This window comes from Lepidothrix coronata, unplaced genomic scaffold (genome assembly GCF_001604755.1).
Source record: "Lepidothrix coronata isolate B3197 unplaced genomic scaffold, Lepidothrix_coronata-1.0 Scaffold10, whole genome shotgun sequence".
Lineage (NCBI taxonomy): Eukaryota > Metazoa > Chordata > Aves > Passeriformes > Pipridae > Lepidothrix > Lepidothrix coronata.
Genome location: NW_016690190.1, coordinates 151,655 through 172,892, shown reverse-complemented (window position 1 = coordinate 172,892; position 21,238 = coordinate 151,655). Strand labels below are relative to the sequence as shown.

General features: G+C 40.1%; 1 protein-coding gene across 3 annotated transcripts in view; it reads left to right on the top strand.

The window, feature by feature from the left end:
- The window catches only part of RFX4 (regulatory factor X4), a 90,912-nt gene extending 72,070 nt beyond the window's left edge, over positions 1-18,842 (top strand). For all 3 annotated transcript variants that reach the window (XM_017804614.1, XM_017804615.1, XM_017804616.1), the window contains 3 exons: positions 6,412-6,574; positions 9,019-9,157; positions 17,406-18,842. In XM_017804614.1, the coding sequence (XP_017660103.1) occupies positions 6,412-6,574; positions 9,019-9,157; positions 17,406-17,678 (575 nt within the window). In that variant the 3' untranslated portion in view covers positions 17,679-18,842. The remainder of the gene's footprint in view (positions 1-6,411; positions 6,575-9,018; positions 9,158-17,405) is intronic.
- Positions 18,843-21,238: the final 2,396 nt, after the last annotated feature.

Here is a 21,238-nt window from a genome sequence, read left to right as displayed (position 1 = left end):
GAGAGTGATCCTGCGTGTGTTCTCAAAGGAAGCAGCAGCGTTATAGATGGTGTGTCTCCAGGCCTCCCGATTTGAGGCCAGAGTAGACCAGTTATGATGATCAATATGGCCAAGGCTGAGATGTTGTTTCAGGGAGTCCTTTTATCTCCTCTTCGGGGCTCCTCTCATGCGGCAGCCAGTGGCAAATTCACCATAGAGCACAATCTTAGGGAGGTGGTGGTCCTTCATCCCTGAGACGTCCCCTGCCCAGCACAGCTGTGTTCTCAGCAACATGGCCTCTATACTCATAAGTGCTGTCTGTTCTAGAACAGATGTATTGGTCACATAATCTGACCAGCTGCACCCAGAAGTAAAAGACTGCAAAGAAGGAAACTGTGTTCTCTCCAGGGCCGTTGACAGGAATGGAGATTTGAGGGACTTGTGTTTAGGGTGCAGATACCGTAACTCTGTCCGATTATCACATAATAGTTAACCCAAAGCTTATTCCATATTTCTGTAATGGGCGTTTTGCCAGCTATCTGAGCTTCCACTTTCAGCTTACTTGACTTATGCACAACTCTAGGCAAGTCTGGAAACTGTGTAAATCTTATGTATCCCCCCCTGAGTCCCACCAGTAATGCAAAGGAATGGCTTCACACAAACATTACAATCTCTTTTTTTTTCATCTTGTCCATTATTTTATTACAGTCTAATTTATTCTCTCCCTCTAATATTTTTATTGAATCATAGAATGGTTTGAGTTGGAAGGGACCCTAAAGATCACCTAGTTCTGACCCCCCTGCCATGGGCAGGGATACTTTCCAGTAGACCAGGGTGCACAGAGCTCCATCCAGCCTGGCCTTGAACACTTCCATGGATGGGGCATCCACAACTTCTTTGGGCAAGATGTTCCAGTGCTTCATCACCCTCACAGTAAAGAATTTTTTCCTAATATGTAATTTAAACCTACTGTCTTTCAGTTTGAAGCCATTTCTCTTTGTCCTGTCACTCCATGCCTTTGTAAATAGTCTCTCTCCATCTTCCTCGTAGGCTCCCTTTGAGTACTGGAAGTCCACAATTAGGTCACCCTGAAGCCTTCTCTTTTCCAGGCTGAACAAACCCAGTTCTCTCAGCCTTTCCTCACTGGAGAGGTGCTTCATCCCTCTAATCATCTTGGTGACCTTCCTCTGGACTCTCTCCAACAGGTCGATGTCCTTCCTGTGCTGGGGACCCCACAGCCGGATGCAAGGCTCCAGGTGGGGTCTCACCAGAGCAGAGCAGAGGTACAGAATCACCTACCTTGCCCTGCTGGTTGTGCTGTTTTTCATGCAGCCCAGAATGCAATTGGCTTTCTGGGCTGTGAGCACACATCGCCAGTTCAAGTCCAGCCTCTTATTTACCAGCAACCCCAGGTCCTTCTCAGCAGAGCTGCTCTCCATCCGTTCATCCCCCAGCCTATGTTGATACTGTTGATACTGATGGAGATGTTTGCCCCAACCCAGGTGCAGCACCTTGTGCTTGGTCTTGTTAAATCTCATGAGAATCCCATGGGCCCATTTCTCGAGCTTGTCCAGGTCCTCTGGATGGCATCCCATCTTTCAGGTGTGTCAACTGCACCATTTAGCTTGGAGTCATCTGCGAATTTGCTGAGGGTGCACTCAATCCCTTTATCTGTGTCATTAAGATATTAAATAACACTGATCCCAGTAAGGACCCCTGAGGGACACCACTTGTCACTGATGTGCATCAGGACTCAGAGCTGTTGACCACTACCTCTAGATGCAATTGTCCAACCACTTATCCACATAGCAGTCCACTTATCAAATCCATCTCTCTCCAATTTAGAGAGAAGGATGTAGTGGGAGACTGTGCCAAAGGCTTTACAGAAAGATAAATGACAGAGAAATGACATCTGCAACCTTTCCCTTCTCCACTGATACAATCGCTTCATCATAGAGGGACATTAGATTGGTCATGCAGGGCTTGCCCTTGGTGAAGTTGTACTGGTTGTCCCAAATTACCTCCTTGCCCTCCATGTGTCTTAGCATAGCTCCCAGGAGGATGTGTTCCATGATCTTCCCAGGCACAGAGGTGAGGCTGACAGGTCAGTAGTTCTCAGGGTCCTCGTTTCTACCCTTTTTAAAGATCGGTACAATGTTTCCCCTTTTCCAGTCACTTGGGACTTCACCTGACTGCCATGACTTTTCAAACATCATGGAGAGTGCCTTGGCAACTACATCAGCCAAGGAGACTGGGATGCCTCTCATTTGGGTCCCATATGACATAAATGTCTCATTTATGTACATACAGGTTGCTCAGAGGGTTTTGAACCTGATCTTTACTTACAGATTTAAGTATGTTAGTATGTCCTGCTAAGGCCAAGGTCTGCTAGTGTGAAGTCTCAAGCCAGAAACAAGATGGTTTGGGGACAATTGTGGAAGAACCTACTCCCACAGTACAGCAGTAGAACTTGATGTAGTTTTTCCCACATCAGAACTTTTTAGGCAAGAAAACTATTTCTGATTATTTTTACATTGTTTTAAAAAATTTTGTTGGGTTGAATTGGATTTTACTCTTGCCGTCTGGTGCAGTCTCACTTCTGTGAGTGTGAAAATTTTTGCCTAGCACAAACCAAACTTGTCAATGCAAGTAGTGGTCTGGTTAAGATTAAATATAAGTTGGCAGCTATTTCTTGTTCATAATTTGGGCAATTAATAATACCTCTGTTTCCCATGTTCATCACGTAGATGAACTGATCACCTTTTTAGTTTGCTAACCATTACACCATGGAATGCACTGTTCATTCACATAAAGCAATATGAAATAACAACTGTGTCTATAGGAAATTGCTATACTTTAAAATAGGAGTGCTGAAGCTGTGGCGTTAATACAAAGAATGTTTTGGAACAGGAACCTCTGTTCTGGAAAGGTGTATTTAAAGTATTGATTTTCATCCCTGTCTTTTATGAGGTAAATGTAAAACTTTGCAAATGCTTTGCACGTCTTGAGAACTAGTTCCATTGGTTACCATTAGCTTTCAGTTCCCCAATTTAAGGTATCATTAACTCTTTCTTGTTTTTGGAATTAGCAATAAAAGTTAACTATTAAACTTGCGTTTTAACTCTTTGCCTTCAGTCAGTGGTCAGTGCAAAACCAAATTAAACTGTTGCAATTACATGATACTGAGCAAAAGAAAGGTAAATGCTATGTATCACAGTCTGTGGTAGAACATTTGGCATGGCATTGCTAACATTTTATTTAAAACTTTTTGTTAGGTTACTAGACATTTAAAAGGCTAATTAGTCTTCATCCTTTCTAAATCACAAAGGCCAGATTAATGATTATTCAAACTGCAACAATATTGTAATAAAATTGATAATGGTATGGCTGACTATGCTGCTCTCTCTTAAAGCTCCTCTTAAAGCTTTTATTACTCATTTACCAATGTAATAATTTTTAGATGGCACAGAATTAACTCTGAATAGTAAGTAGTTCCTAATGTGTTATTAAACTATGGAGTTTACTGTTCAGTTTCAAAAAATATATGCTTAAAATGAGTCTTCAGGTCAGCAATGGTCATTAAGGGTCACTATTTTTCCAAGTCCAGGCTAGGTGTTAAAGATCTGGGAGTGCTTGCACAGAGCTACCACTTCTTGTATTTGTGTGTATGAGTAGAACAAATTTCTGGTTTTTTTTGGTAAAGCTTTAGCTCCTGGACTTATACAAGTATTTGAGAACATCAGCTCTTCTCCAACAGTCAGTTCAATTCTAATAGCTGCAGAGTGTAAAAGTCAAGGGTTCCAACTTCAAAAGGCAATTCTCCCCTTCAAACGGAAGGGCTTGTGTTTTTCTAAAGCTGATAGGTAAGGTAATCTGTTCATTGTGGGAGGACAGAAGGGGGGTCTGACTCTGGATTTCTGATTGCTTGAGGTTGACAGTACTTCTTACTACGAGACATAGTACACAGTGCTCTGAGTGTCTCACTTGTACTTTCATGGTCATTTACTCCAGCATAAAGCAGATATAAAATGCAGCACCATGAAGCAACTTCTGGGGGTTTTGTGCACTGGTGTACAGGATGGCACCAATAACAACAGGGCCGTTGCTGGACTAAGAGCAGTTCCATTTATATTTGGCTCCCCTGCAGGTCAGATGACCTCTTGGTTAGTATCCCCAAAATCACTCTTTTTTTTTTTTTTTCAAAGAGAAAAGAAAAAGGAGTGATAATAAATGAATTTCCCTATTTTAATCAAATCCTGCATGTTCAGAACACAAAGCAGAGCAAATTGTTGCTCAATCACTATTGTTTTTGCTTATTTCAAAAAAGCAGTTCAGTTGGGTTCAGTCATATCTAAAAGAGACTTCATCTCCTGGAGTTCAATTCTGTGACAAGCTGAGGAAATTAATCATCGAGGACTGGGACACAGGCATATTGAATACAATATGAGATAAAATGCAAAGGATCTTTTGGCCCTTTTATTACTCTTTGTGTTAGAGGTAGGAAGGTCATGAGACTTTTGGATTAATGGCCAATTTCTTTCTGGGGAAAAAATAAAATCCGGTCAAAGTAAATTCGTGTTTTATGGTAAAGTGAAAAAAAAAAGTGAAAAAACCCATCCCCAAAAATAATGTTACCTAAAAATAAGTATCTGGGTTTTTTTCACCATCTTTGTTCTCCTTCTTTCTTTTCTTTTTGTTTTGCCTTTTGAATTTAGGCCTGTTTTGAAAAAAGTTTCAGATTTTCTTTTGGAAGATAACACTCGAAAAATATGTTGACCTTTTGAAATTGGAATGTTTCATAAAAATATTCTGTAGACAAGTTGTTGATAATTTCAAAACAGTTTTTCTCTTGTTTTCAAATGAAGATATTTGGTGACCACATACGAAGTTTTGGCCCCTTCCACATAAACTTTTTTAGCAAAGGCAGGCTTCCTTAAATAATTTCCTCAACTCAAGGAACCATGACTGCTTATACCCACAGCAACAGTGATGGGCTGGATTATCTTTGGTCTCAGGGATCTCAATGGTCCTCTGCAACGGGAGGACATGAAAGACTGAAAATTCAAGTCAGTGGCAGATAATGCAGGCATGGGAAAACAGACCTATCACAAACACCCTTGGCCATAGTACATCCAAGGATGTCTATTATAAGAGCAACAAATCACACCCTGCTGAAATATTTCAAGCTGGACTTACGTTGTGGAGCTCAGAATGCCTTCATTCAGTCCCAGAATTAAGCATTTCCCATTTAAAAAAAATATTTGCCTGATTTTGCCAAATAAAATCACACATACCTGAGGAAAATTATGCACAGCTAAGATAGGCTTTTCATTCCCCAAAGCCATGGAGTGGGCACAGGCCTGGTAGTATAATCACTTCCCCCTCTGAATTACGTCCTTTGATACTACAGGAAGTCCTAGAATCCATACTGAAAAAAAAAACTAGTCACCTCCTGCAATTCCTTTTAGCTGATGAAAAAGAGTCAAGAGTGCCCAGAGACCCCCAAACTTGTGTTCACATTGGGCTAAATTCAGTGTTCTGGTCCTCATTTACAGGGTAATCTCAGCCAGTATGGTCATGACCTCCAGCGAGAGCTATGTTATACTGGAACAATGGATCTGTCAACCTCCTGAGTGAAAGGGGTGTGTGCAAAGGACAAAGGTTTCTCAGCAGCTGGCTCGTGAAACCGGAGTTCCTGCCTGGAAGGGATCAGGATGATTAAAAAACTCAGCACCTTCTAAGCAAAATGGAAAACCCACTTCTTTGCTCTTTGCTCTTCCCACAAACACTCTACATGAAAAAAGAAATTAACTCCAGTCCCTGCTGCCACAAAAAAAAAGAAGGAAAAAAAAAAAGAAATATTATTTGCAGGAAGGAAAAGGCCAGGCAATTTCTGTCTATATACTTGTTATAATTTGGAGATCTTTTTAGTGTTGCCACTACAAGGGCTGGTACCTGGTTGGGTGGAACAGGTACAAACTGCAAAAGGAATCAAGACATTTATTTGTGCAACACCCATTTTTTTTCTAATCCTTCACTGTTCTGATCATACCTCCTGCCTCAGTCCAGGCAGCCCTCTTCATATGAGAGAGACCTCAGGGTTTGGTGTATCATGCCTGAGAAATCTTAACACTGGTGTTTTTCTGAGTCCCATCCAGGTTTGTTTTGTTTTTTTTTTTCAACACCACACTGAAAGTTCACAGTGTGAGCCATCCCATATATGTTTCACACTTCTGGATCTTTGCACACTCCAAATGATTGAAATGTATTTTTACTTATGCCTAAGATACGACTGGTTTGTTCACTTTGGTTGATACCCTTTCCATCATTATTGCCTGTTAACTTGTTTTCCTATCATTATCTCAAAGAATGACACCTCTATGGGTGGCAGCCCATGTTAACTCTGTTCCTTTAACATTTGTTTGTCTGCAGGGGCTATGCAATCCTACACATGGTCACTCACCTACACCGTGACAACAGCTGCTGGGTCACCTGCTGAAAATTCCCAGCAGCTGCCCTGCATGAGAAGTCCACATGTACCCTCTTCATCTGTCACACACCGGATACCCGTTTATCCCCACAGAGAAGAACACGGGTAAGTCACTTCCCAGTGGCTTGGGGTTTGTTTTGTTTTGGGGTTTTTTTGTAGGTTTTGGATGAACTTAGGTGGTTTTTTGAAATACAATGGAAAGCTATTTCTTGATGCAGTAAGTCTGTACTGCAGAGATATTGGTATCATAATTCTTTGGCTGTTGTTGCTGTTGTATAATTATATTATGTCTTAATTTTATAATCTCATTTTATTCTATTTAAAACCACAGTAGGCCTAGAAGATATTTTCTAAAACCGAAGGTTTCAATAGATTTCTTCTGATTTCTGTTTTCCTGTGCCATGTTTTATCCCAAAAGCTAGACGTGCCTAAAGAACAACCCTACTATACCATGGCTCAGGAGAGGTGATCCTTCTCCTCTGGTCAGCACTCCTGAGACCACATCTGGATCCAATTCTGTGCTCTCCAGTACAGGATAGACATAGGTATACTGGAGTAAGTCCAGAAAAGGGTCACTTGGACGATTACGGGACTGAACTATCTGCCATAGCAAGAGAGGCTGAGAAAGCTGAGATTATTTAGCATCAGACACAGAAGGCTCAAGGAGGGTCTTATCAATGTCTATAAATACCTCCTGGGGGATGTAAGGAAGATGGAGACAGATTCTCCTTAGTGGTATTTAGTGACAGGCCAAGAGGCAACAGGCACAACTAGAAATACAAGAAATTCTGTTTAAACATAAACAAAAACCCTCCTTGTTTTACTGTGTGATCAAACATTGGAGCAGGTTGCCCAGAAAGGCTATGGAGTTTCCATCCTTGCTGATATATAAACTCCATCTGGACACAATCCTGGGCAGCCTGCTCTAGCTGACCCTGCTTTGAGCAGAGGGGTTAGACTAAACAAATTCTACAAGTCCCTTCCAACCTTAATGATTCAATGACTACTGTTAACCTGTGGACAAAAAAACATTCAAAGATTGGAGAAATGGGCACATTTTCACGATAATATTCTAATCCTATCTCCATCACCAAAATTTGCTCAAGGCTCTCAATTAAAATAATTACAGATTTAAAATTAAAATAAGTATATATTAAAATAATTATAAATGTATGTAACATTATTTGATCTTGAAATACTTTAGACACTCAGACTAAGTCTCTCAGTGCTTTTTTCATCAAGCAACACTTCTGTGCCATCCACATCTGAGTGTATAACTCATGGATATCCATAACTAAAAAGAAACAATCACAAAGTAACAGGTGGAAAAGGGCCAGGCATACAGCAAGATTAGCAAATGCCCAAGCGCTGCTATGATGCAAGAGGTTCAAAAGGCTTCACTGAGTTCCTCAGTCTCACTGCATACTCACTAACTTTGTAGAAGTGCTTTCCCAGGGTGGAAGATTCTGTACTGTTTGGAAGGTAGCAGTAGATGAATTTGAACTGTGCATCTTCTTCCTTCTTGGATGTGATTAGGTTTAGATATCTGTTTGAAAGTCACTGCTAAGTCCTTACTGGTAAAAACCTGAATATGGAGTTATGGAACACTTCTCTTATCCAGCAATTTGACCGTTTGGTGGAGACAGAAATAGAGCAGCAGGGAGGTTCAGGAGATAACAGGATGCAAGAATTGGAACAGACCACAGTAAGGCAGTACAAATGTGTGTATATGTATGAGAATTCATTGTTCCTAAAGGAATCTCTTGCCTCTGGTGTTTGACTGATTATGGTGATTTAAGGAAACATTTTAATCTGGGTGAATCAACTTTTCCGAAAGTCAGCGAAGATCAAATGTTCACATGGCTACCCAAAGATGGGGAAATTGCAGAAAGTGTCCACACACCTTCTACTCGTGAATGGTCTAAATAATGGTGGTCAACAAACACTGACCCTGCAGTTTTCTGTAACTATGGAAACTGCTCCTTCCTTTTCCCTGGCTGTTCCTAGACAGGAGGTTGAGAATCAAAAAAGAAAATAGACAAGTTCTCCAGGCTCACATCCCGCTCTGTTATTGAGCTGGCTGTGCTAAAGCTGTATGTTGTGCGTTTCAGATTCAAACTAATACACCCCTCTGCCTCCCAAAAAAGGAACATCTGACCACAGTGCAAGGAGATAGCTGAACTCAGTACAGTTCTTTAAGTCAAAGCTTACTGTACTTCCTCAGCCTGGATAGCAATTTACTAGGAACATGGCACTAAAATAACAATAAAAGGGAAAGATACTTCCTCCTTAGAAAGTGCACAACTGAGTCTGCAGTTTAAAATTAGTCACAGAAACATGCTGAGTCTCTCTGTTGTTGTGTTAGACACGTAGTTTCACTAAGTGGCATCTGCTTCCCATCTGACCTGGGAAGTATCTTTTTAAAAAAGATTTAAAAAATCATTCTCTTATTCCAAAAAACTGCAACTGTATGTTTCATAAAAGTTCTGGAATTATTAGTTGGAATACAATTATTGTGCACATTAGAAGTCTTTTTTAATGTATTTTAGATACACAGGAAGTTACAACTATGGTAGCTATAGCAACCAGCATCCCCATCCAATGCAGAGTCAGTATCCATCCTTACCACATGATTCTGCTATTTCTGGACCACTTCACTACTCAGCTTACCACAGAAGCTCTTCACAGGTAAGTTGCAATTATTATTTGTTGATATTTATAACATTTGAAGTAAATTTCTGTTTGTAAATTTATCAACCTATAGGCTATCTGAATCAATAAGCTGTCATCAGTCTAATCATTAAAGACTCCTAATTTTTTTATTTTCTTATATTAACTAGATATTTTTTTTCATTTTGGTGGAGATCAGAAGTAGCCTTAGATTGTGAATATAAAGTACTTACCCTAAAATCCACCAGACTGGATCATGGAAAGTGTTTCTGTTTTAAGGAGTAGCTAAAGCAAAAATGAGTATAACTAGTTGCATGATTCTTAGATGTTGGGAGCAGGAAGAGATTCTTAAAAAGAATTGAAAGTGTTTTCATACAGCTGAAGACGTAGAGGATGTACTGGAATCTTCTGGAGTCTCTGCTTTGGAGAATACTCATGTTTAGGAATTTGCCAAATTAGTGAGTTCTGCAAATAGTTTGAGCAACTTCAGGACACCACTGCAGAGGTTTTGTTTAATCTCTATGCTATAGTCTCCTGCTATAATGCTGAGAAATTATGTCAGTAAGTCTTTCACTTCACAAACCTGAGCCAGTAGGAACCAGCACAGATTAAGACTGAAGATGAGATCTGGCAATAGTTCAAAAGTGGTGCCACTGTAGGAGGGCTTTAGTACCTCATGCAGCTGGTGCTTCCACGGTGTAGGTAGCTGCTCTCTGGGCTCTCTGCTGGAAGATTTGCAAAAGGTGGATACAGGGAGGGGGTGAAGGCATTATGATACTCCACCCACATGGCACCACTTACCCTTTATCTACTGGAAATTTATACAAGTATATTAGGGACTGCCAGGCTCAGCTATCATCACCGGACTGGAACAGTTTCATACCAGATGCAAAGATATGAATTTGGTAATGCTTTGAACTAGAGCACATGAAGCCTGCCTCTCATTCAGGTCTTTGTTATTAGTCTGCCACATGATCTTAGAGTAGTCAGATCTCTTTTTTATGCTTCGTTTTCCCTAGCTGTAAGATAAGAATAATGGTACTGATCTCCTTAAAGCTTTATAAGATCTGCTGGGAAGATTGTCCTGTAAGAACCCAGCATGTTCATTTAGACCAGCTCAGCAATGACTGCTTAGTTTATGGAAAGGATAAGCTACAAGAGTTGCCCCTATACTGGAGCCAGAGGAGTTGCAATGTGTATAGCTGGTGGTAGTATAATTAGTTGAGAAGGGGAGGCATTGACCATGACTCTTAAAAGGAACTCTTTGTTATAATCTACATTCAGGCCAAATATAGAACTCTGGCTCAACTTTAGTCTATCATTCTCTTTAGGACAGTGTCTAGGGGTTAACCCCTAAGAAAAAAATAAATGTGTGGGGAGGGTGTAAATTCTCCTCTGCAAACATGGATTCAGGGAGAGACCTTGTCCCAGAAGGGGGCTGAGCCAAAACAGGCAACATGTAATTGAGGTGGATTGTAGACTGCCACTATAAACTACTCATTTGGTCTTGAAGAACACCATGTCCAAGCTCTTTCTGTGGAAGAGAGTGACATACTCCAGGTTTTATCAGCTACTCCGAGGTTTTTGGGTTTCTTGTTGGAATCTTTAGAGTGAGGCTGTGTTGGGGAAGAAGTCACACATCTTTTACTATGTGCAGCTCTCAAAAAATGCAGGTGGGGGTCTGGAAGCATAGGCTGACTAATTTCCGCTGATGGCTAAGACTCTTTTTGTGACAGAAACAGTCTGTTCAAACCTTGGTCTTAATCTGAATTTTTTTTTCTTTCATCAGCATCTGTGAATAGTTCTCAGAACAGTTCCTTCCTTGTAATTCCACGCCTGATTGTTCATTTCTTGACTTAGCTTACTGGCCAGGAGCCCGACACACAAATGAAAACGGTTTACAGATTGATCTGTTACTGCCTAGTTCTCTAAGCCATAGTGCAGAAGTGCATACAATACTCTGATGATACTCCATCATCATATAGAAGGAGACCATTTCATGTCTGTACACAAACACATCTATACCAACACCATATTTCATCAATTCTCTGTCTCTGCAGTTTTAGGTACCAGGTGCCAGGGTGAAAAACAGGCAAAAACTCTGTCTAAAAGCCTCTGAGCGGTCTAATCAACCTATCTTGACCTTAGCAGAGAGGTACATCCTTCAAAGGTAACCCCTTCCCAATGTCACTACCTAATCCACCTCCACGATGTAGGCTTGACTGGCTTCTGAGCACAGCTTTGTCTGCGAGGTTCACACTGGTTAGACAGGTCTTAATCCTCTGTCAGACGATCCATAAATATTTCAATTCATATCATTCTACCTTTTCCTTTAACACAAAGTAACTCACGACACAGTCATTTTTCTTTGTAGATTTCAAGGCTAGCGCTTTTAGTCTGAAGGATAACTAGAGAGATCTGCATCAGTGTACATTTTAATATATCTGGTAATATATACAGATGCACATGGTATGAATGTGCATCACTGTGCATGCAGTATGAAAAACAGCAAACATACAGTATCTTTTTTAAGTACTCTAATGTGTAGCTGTAGTGAATCATACTGGGGTCCATTTATCCACGTCTTCTCTCTAGCAATTACTAGAATGTGTGGAGGAAAAGTCTTAGAAGCAGGGTAAGTAGAAATTGGTCCTTTCACTGGCACAGCTATGCTGTGTTTGGCAAGAGCTGGCCTAGGGACATCCTGAGTAGGAAGCAGCAGCTGGACTGATGTATTTTGTAGCAAACCACTCTACATTACCCTGTCTTTGAGCGATTTTGTACATAGAGACTTCGCAATGGGTTGCACGAAACACACATTCTCTTGTTAATTTTAAGTCTGTTATGACTGCATTGGATGCCCAAAGGCTTTCTGGTGTGACGAGAAATAGGGAATACTCATTCCCTATTTATCTACTCTTGCCATTCAAGACATTATAGATCTGCATCACTGCTCTCACGTCCTTTCTGTCACCTCTTTTCCAGAGTTAAGTGTTGCCATCTGTTTAGTTTCTGTTGTGACAGATACTCTAGAGATACACAGGAGTTATGCAAGGGCTCCATGTGCACTGCAGGGCAGGTGTAGTCTGAGGAGCGTGCAAACATCCCGTTCCCTCAGTTGTGTTGAGCAGGGAGCCTGATGGAGCTGGAGCTCCCATCCACCCTTTCTGTGCAAACCTGAGAGTAGATAGGAGGGACTCAGTCAAGAAGCAGCCAGATTGGCCACCTAGATCTGAGAATCACTCGTAGATGCCGCACTAAACACAACCTCGTTTTACGTTTTCTCCTTTGCCACTTCCAAAAATGGGACAACCACCTCCAAATGGTCTATCTCAGGTGCAGGAACTCAACAGAGTAGCATAGCAATGTTTCTTGTTTTGTTCCTTGTGATGCAGTTCCTACTTACAGACAAGCTAGTTGTTTGTTTGTTTGTTTGTTTGTTTGTTTTTCGCCTGTATTTATGAAGACCATAGTTTACTTCCACAGTCTGGAAAATGCTGCAGTAGTACAGACTGGTGTTATGCAGTAGATTGGGTCTGTACTACTCAGAGGCCCAGAACACAGTATTTGGACCATAGTTAAAGGGACTTTAGCTGTATTTGTACTCTGACTCTCCTAAACTGCTCTGTAGACTGCAGTGGTCTCACATAACTTTCCAGGGGTGCAGCAGCTCCGTTTCTCTGTAAAATACTGTATGCCAAAATTCTACTCAATCATGTCTTCATTTCCCTTCATATGCCTCTGCAGCAGGATTTGCACGAGAGCAGTACTGGAAGACAGTAGTAACTGGTTTTTGTTACTGTGGGGAAGCCAAAGAAATCCTCTCCCAGACAGAGTCAAAACTTTAGTGTCCATTCGTGTTGTTCTGGCCCATCTACTTCAGGAAAAAAAAAAAAAAAAGAGGGCAAAAAGTTCTTAACTTCCCAGCACATACACATTATAAACCCATGACTATAGCAATGCAGTAAGAATAATAAACCCTTCCCAATAACCACTTTGTCAACAAACAGCTGGTAATGACAGAAAGACAAAAATACTGTCCAAATCTCACCCATGCAACAAGAGTCATTGTTCCAAACTGTAAAGCTTCATAACGGACTTGAGATTGCTAGCATGTAATTGAAGTAATTATGTATTGAATGCAACAGGAAACAGATGTCTTAACTTCTCTTTAAATAATTACAAATAGCATTTTTTTAGGGCTCCAAATGCCACTCCCAAAAGCAACAAAATCACTCAGATGGACTTGGAAGTTTTGCCTAACCTATTTAAGAGATTCAATAAGGTTCAATTTATGGAGAAAAGGGTCAAATTAAGGGTTATAAAGACACAATCAATAGTTTAGATTATGTCATTTAATGAGATTTTAAACATATTTTTATGAACATAATTTATAGCCAGCTCTTCACAGAGAAGAGCCGGTGCAGCTTCTGGTATGAGTTATTTTCAAGCCCGAAAGTAGTGGCTAACATACAGCATTAATTTACAGCATTCAGCAAAGGTGTGAGCTAATGCAATGTAAAGTTAGAGACACATTCATAAGGAAAATATTTTGCTCTTTGGACAGAGACACCTTTCACCTCCACTCATAAATTGTTGGTGAGTTGAGGATAAGGATAAAGAGGTTATTCTCCATTCTCACACTGCAGAAACTCAGCCTTCAGTATATGGGAGGACATATTTATCATCATATTTTCTAAAATAATACTAAAAGAAATTGAATTAATTTTACTTTTTTGGGAAAGGCCTTAACAATAATCTGCTCAAAGTCTCCCAGACTTAAAGGGCTTCTTGTCTGTCTAACAGCAGCAGTAGCAACAAGTGTGAGTTAACCCAGAAAATGGTAATTTCCTGTCAAGAGCCCTCCAACAAATGTCGCTTTTATATCTGGCAAAGATCACTAGGCCCCAGTGTTTTGAGTTCAGCATGCTTAAGCACTCTTCATTAAACCGGATGTAGAGTGTGAAAGGTGATTCAGGCAGCATGGGCAGGCATCCGCCCAGATGGCTATGCTTTGGACACTCCAACAAGGCTGAATAGATGCTTCATTGGGTGAGTTAATAGTCAGGCAGGGGCAAATGAGTACTTTAAAAATATTGTCTTTCAATAGTCTCTTCACTGTAGGGAAAAAGAAGTCACTGACTCATTTGCGATTAGCTGACCTACCATTACAAAACTTTCCATCTTGCATTCAGTCATAACAGAATTTATTGTAAAATACTAGATATTTAGAGTCCATGTTATTTCCAAGCAATTATTCTTTTTACATTCATGACACATTCATAAACACAGCTGCGTCGGGTGCGCTGGATGAAAAGGAAAAGCAGCACACTGTATCCTGTCCCCTCATGCACAGCCACTGCCCTGCGTTCTTAGTAAGCCGTAGCATGGCCTATTGGCTGCAGATAGGAGGAGGAACGTCTTTCTTTTTCAGTGCATCCTGAAGTTCATTCTGGGAGCCAAGATTTCATTTCACCAATGGTACAGGTTTTGTGGTTCCAAACTACCAAAGAGACATGATGTGGCTTACCCACACAATGCCGTGTACAGCAAGGAGGCCCACCTCAATATTCCCAGAGTTCATTTTCTTCCTCTTACCCATAGATTTTGCAGTCTACAAATTATCAAGTAGCAAATTATCCCAGCTGAAGACAGAGTTTCTCTTGGCGTTTGTAAGGGATATGAAAGCAAGTAATTCCCCTGTCGTAAGTCATGACCTCAGTTTCACAGCCTCAAAGGAAAATTGCACTGAGTTGGGATGGCAAGGGCTTCTGTTACGGTTAACAACAAAGTAGATCAATTACCTCACTGGAAAGAAAAGAGATAATCGTTGGTGTATTATGGCAGAAGTCTAGGTTAATATTGTTATAAGTGTATTTTTTAATACAAGAATCTACAGTGACTTCAGGTATAGATCAACAGGTAATAAAGGCAAAGACCACAATAATTGGTATCAAGTAAAGTACTACTGAAGACAAACAAAAAAGATTTTAGCTTTGCCCACATCTTGCATCTCCACAGGTAACATACAGAAAACAGAAAGTTAAAAATATTTAAATTTGTGTGGTGTGATTTTGTCCCACTCATCTATCCTGGTCCTGACTCTTACCATCTCAAAGATGACACAGTCATTAGTGGGACATTTCAGATCAGCCAGGAAAAACAATTTATGGATTTGACAACTATGCAAAGGGGACTTTTCTTCAAAGAACTTAACCAGTGGATTATATCATGTAGCAAGAGGAAGCAAAGAGCCATCCTCTGAGGACTGTTCATCTTCTGTCTCAAATATTTATCTTGAGACTTGATAAATTCTTCCAGTTGCTGTAGACAGTGCATAAGTGACTCACTTTTACTAGATGGCTGACTTTTTGATAACTAAAGTTATGGGAGATGAATTCAACTCTGAAGCTATAGTGAATCAAAAAACAACTTGTTTCCTCTGTATTCGTTATGGTAAGAGCTTTCTTTAGGCAAAGGCAGTCAGCAGGCACTGGCAGTAGGGTGACTTCTGTGTATTGTCAGTGCAGACCAGGAAAGCAGCATCCTAAATCTGTTAGCTAATGTCCCAAACATTAAAAGTATGAAAATTGTTCAACTTTTTCTGGAACCTCTTGTATCAGCAGCATCAGAGTTGAAGTGCTGACATTTCAGTATGATGCTGCTGTTTAACGCTGTTTCATCAGCTGATTGCACAGGTAAATCCAGCCTCTGTGGTGATGAGAAGTACATGGTAAATAATGCATCATACAGCTTTGATGTCTTCCCTCTCATTTGCCAAATGGCCTGTCTCCCCAGGACACGGAGGAATATGCTAAATCACTATGTTGGTCAAAAATAGTCTTCCTTTTTCTCCTCTCTAATTAGGGGTGGCCAGCATGTGGCTTTGAGCTGCCTGAGGCTTGTGAACTGTTTGAATAGGTTTGCCAAGGCAGGGCTGCCTTCCTGGCTGCGGTCTGAAGGGAGACAGCACAAACTCCTCAGGGGACATTGCTGTAATTGCCCGGGGCTTATGCAACAGTTGCTTATGCAACTGATTAACCCTGGGCCCATTCAGCACTGGAGTAATGTAACAGAGACCCTTAGGGAATCACTGACACCTCCTTCCTAGGAACAACTACAGCAGCTCTTCTCTCAATGAGCCTCAAAAATATGGGCAAGGGGTTTTACAGTCCTGAGCCTTATAAAGCTTTGGCATGCAGCTTGAAAGGTTTGTAAGCATCAGGAAAGGTGATAGTCCTACTATAGCTCTGTTTTGGTGACAGCTTTCTAGTTAAAGAAATAATACAATGCCAAACAACGTAAGATAACGAAATTTTAAATTATGACACTTTTCGCAGAAAAGGCATAAAGAGGTAAAATGTAGAAGCTCTGAAGATACATGGCTGGTCAAGGGGAACAGGGATCCTAACCATCTCTCTGATGCTGATGGGAGACAAAACAGGGAAAGCCATTTCTTAGACAGAACACAGATGATCTGCTCCTGTAGCACCAGCAATAAGATAAATACATGTTAAGCAAGCACTCATAAGTAAAATTTACTTTCAGTTGCTGTGGTTATAAAGGACAAAAGCTGTTCTCTGTTTTCCTGTCTATCCTCTCCTCAGCACATCTTCTGCTTAGTTGAAGCCATTTGTCAAACTTTGATTTCTAGTTTCCAACTGTCACTGTGAATAGCTGGGGAATAGAGAGATTATTCTTCTTCTGCCTGCCTCTTTTCATAAGTCCTCCAATTAGCTGCTCACTCTGAGGCCAGACCATACTGTTTTTCTGCAGGAACTGGGAGGATGCCTTGTGAACATTCAAAGTGGCAGGCCCCTTCCCAGTAATAAAGATTCTTTTGCTCCTCTCCCTTGAAACTGAGTTGAGTGAGCAAGAGTTGGGACATCTTATACTCTGATTTTTAGTAAATAACAAGTTTTCAAGTAAAAGTGGGAGAAAAAGATTAAATTAATTTATTTTTCTGCTCCCAGATATAGCTGCCAGTGCCTAGCACTTTGATAAATTAATTAAATATTTAAAAACAGTGACTCTTTTGCAAGACTTTCCCTGAAACTTTGTTTTACTGCAGACACTAGTTATATGATATTCCACCTTCAGTATGATGTCTTGTTGTTGGAGAGCTGCTAATTCATATGATTTTGGCTTTGTTAAACACAGAATTGTGACACCACCAGCCCATATTTTAAAATTAAGTATATGGCAAATAATTATTTCATTTGTTTTTATTTGTTTGTTTGTTGGTTTGGTTTATTTTAAATTGTAGTACCCTTTCAATGGCCCAACATCAAGAATGGAGCCCTGTTTGATGAGCAGTACTCCCAGGCTGCATCCCACACCGGTGACTCCTCGCTGGCCGGAGGTCCCAGCTGCAAACTCCTGCTACACAAGCTCATCCATGCACTCCACAAGATATGGAAATTCTAGTGACATGTACACCCCCTTGACGACACGCAGAAATTCTGAATATGAGCACATGCAACACTTTCCCGGCTTTGCCTACATCAATGGGGAAGCCACCACAGGCTGGGCTAAATGAAAATGACTGCTATCAACTAAGCACACATACTTAAAAAAACTTCATGTTATGTGGGACTTTTCATGGATGTTCTTCAAGAGAGGTGAAGATGGAAAAGATCCCAGGCATATAAACGTAGTTCATAATGTGGGCAGATTGCAGACTGGTATGACTGAACGTTCCTGTAGCTGAAAAAGACTTTTGTGCTGTTCTAGACCAGTTTTTGGGCCAACCTGTGCCTTTTTTGATTCTGGTATGTGGGCCAACCCTGTGTGCTGTCAGTTTGAGTGAGCCATTTTTGCCCCCCTCTCTTATTGACAAATGTTAATGAGTCTTATAAAAAAAGTACTGGAACAAGACCTATTTATAACTTGAATTAAAGACAGGAAATTCACCCTCAGCAAAACTCTGTCACCTGTTCTTCTTTTAAGCTATTAATGCATTCCTTAAAAACCATTCTGCAGAGTCATCACTTATTCATATCAGTTTCTCTATCTGGTTCCTTAAAAAGACACTTGTTGCTGTAGGTTTCAGTTTACACCTAACTTTGTGTATTGATGCACCTTTCTGTTGATCCAGTAAGTTTGATCTTTACAAAAGAGAAGACATGTAGCATTGAATTATACACTGCCTTAAGTTGACTATTGTTCTTATTATATATGTATTTGTGTTAAGTTTGCACAATCTGGAAAAATCTAACTTCTCTGGTCAGTAATGACAAGGTAAGAAGGGACTTGGGACTGGGAAGATTTTGGATTCAGAGCCACATATGTTAAATATGATGATATGAAGCAATTATATAAAGAAAATGACAATGCAAACATGATTATTCACTTAATTACCTATTGACAGGTATGAAAATGTTCTCTCAATTCCTTCACGTGGTGATAATTCTATATACGTCTACAAAAGCAAAATTCAAAGCTGTGCCTTTGAACTTATTCTGTACTGTGTATGTGTGGAAAAATGTATTGTATTTTGGGGAGAATTTTTCTTAGACATTTTCTGTCAGATTTGTAGCTATTTGTGAGTTTTTGTTAGTTTTTATTAACATAGCTTTTTCTTCTGTATTATAAAATGCACCAAGCAATTATGGTGGACCTATTACCCTATGGGTAAGAAAAAAATAAATGGAAATATGACAACAGGCATTTTAGTAATTGTTTTGTAAATAAAATCTTTGATAGCACCCAGTGTGATGATAACCACGTCTATGCCTAAAATGGACATAAGTGTTATTTGTACAGTTGTGCAAGATATATGAGGGATTTTCGCACCCAAATAAAGTTCTTGAAATTAAATAGATGCTATTTAAATTCACTTAAATACAAAAACTTCTATAAGATGCAAACCTTCAAGAAATCTTAAATGTTCATGTTTTTATCCAATGAAGGACTTGAGAACAGACACAGTTCATAACAAATGAGTAGTCCTACACCTATGCTTGCAGCTACAGACTGCTGAAGGGCTATGACAGGAGAGATGACTCCATGATGCTTAGTTTAAGCCCTGCTGTTGTTGTTCACCCAAGGCGTTGTATTCCCTGAGGCAGGTAAGATGTGCTGTCTTCTTTACAGTACCTTGTAAGAAACATGTTGCCACGGGAACACTGAAAATGGAAAAGTCATTTTTCCTCAGGTAAGTAATAAAGGGGGCAAAATTCTCAGATCTTGCATATTTAACTAATGGGAAAACTGGTGAGAGTTTGGGGTCTAAAGAGGAACGTGCTGGAAATCTGCAAGGACGGAGGGAGAAAGGCTGCTCCAGGCCATGTTTGGCAAATATCCAGGCTCTTAAATACTCAGCCAAGGTGGGACTTTCAGAAACACACCAGGAGCCAATCTCCACCTTCAGGTACCTGATGAAAATCTTGTTCTCTCAGTTAGTGTCACAGACCTTTTGAAATTTTGCCCCTGTCAGCTTGTGTTATTATGCAATATACTTTTACTCTTCACTTTTATTAATGACAGGGATGATCAGGCTTAGGCTAACTCATTTGTTTTATTCTTATTCGAGTTCCCTGCAGGCAAAATTGGCTACAGTGTGAAGAAAGATTCCCATGAGGAAGTTTTTTCAATTACCAGTCTCTAGCAACTACAGTTTTGATGTGTTTGAGACCAAACCCTAGATTGCATTTTGTTATTGAAGATGTTTAAATCAAAGCATCGATTCTGGCCTATTAATTTTTAACAGGCATAGAAATATCTGCTTCCTCAAGACTGTGTGAAATTAGTATGAGAAAGACAGTGACACTAGAATATAAAAATACACTTTATTTTCTTCAATGAATTCCAAATCTCTGCATTGCTTTGCATCTGACAAGAGCTCAATGTGACCCAAATCACTCAAGTCATTATCACTGGAATGTTGATCCGTCTCCACTTACCTGATGGACTGTTGGTCATGACCTGTCATGGTCCCTCCAAGAACAGATGCATTGTTAAAATGTTTGTGGGCAGAACTGACCAGGAAGAATCAGGATGGAGGTGAACCCAAGCACCACTCAAGAGAAGCCAGAAGCACTTCCTATGTTTTTCATAGTAGCTTGTTAAACCAAATGAAGTCTAATCCCCATTGACTGAAAGAGAGGAGAAAATGAGACTATTTTAGTATATAAACATGCCGTATCCTTCAACATGTTTGGGGACAACTCCGTTACCCTGATTTCAAGAGCTAAGGCAGACTGTTCAGGAAGGAAGATGGATATTGGACACAGAAATAATAAAAACTTTCTGAGCAGAGAGCTGCAACACCATGCACAAAGGCCTAGGAGACTTTGTTCTAACCAACAGCAGCACCACAAAGCTGCTCATAAAAACAGAGCCAAGAACATCATCAGTAAGATAGGGCTTAGAAACTCTTTTGCAAAAGAATGTCCACAATCTTTCTTGTTTTTTTAAAATTAATTTAGAATCTTGTGTTGATGCCACAGGAATCTGAATGTGTGCTTCCAACTACCTTTGAACTGCTTCCTGATGAGGGCTTTGAAATTTAAACTGGACACTCATGGGAGCAATATATTGATTGCCAAATGCAGCTCTACAGGGTCACCGTCACCACCTGTATCAGAAGCGCTGCAAGGGAAATGAGGCCCCCTCCCTGACCACCACAGGTCAGAGCCCACTGCAGTAATACAAACCACTGGAACTTTTGGGTCACACGAGTGTACACCAGGTTGGGAAGTGCAGCTTCTGAGAGGATGATAACCTCTGGGTAGAATGGCTGGTTTGGGGCAAAAATCTCTTAAGTCATTCCAGTACAAATTGCCAAACCTCTTGAGTTAGATTCTGCAGCCTTTCCCTTGACCACGGAAACTAAAAACTGCTCTTTCTTGCCTAGATATGTGTATATAAAGTAAGTGTGTGACTACAGAAACATTTCTGAACAAGCTTTTATACCACATGCTGAAATATTCAATCTCAATTTCATTTTCTCTTCTGTTATTATTTTCCTTTTTTTCTTAATTCTCTTTTCTTTCTCCTTTCTTTTTCTTTTTCTTTTTTTTTTCTTTTTCTTTTTCTTTTTCTTTTTCTTTTTCTTTTTCTTTTTCTTTTTCTTTTTCTTTTTCTTTTTATTTTTAT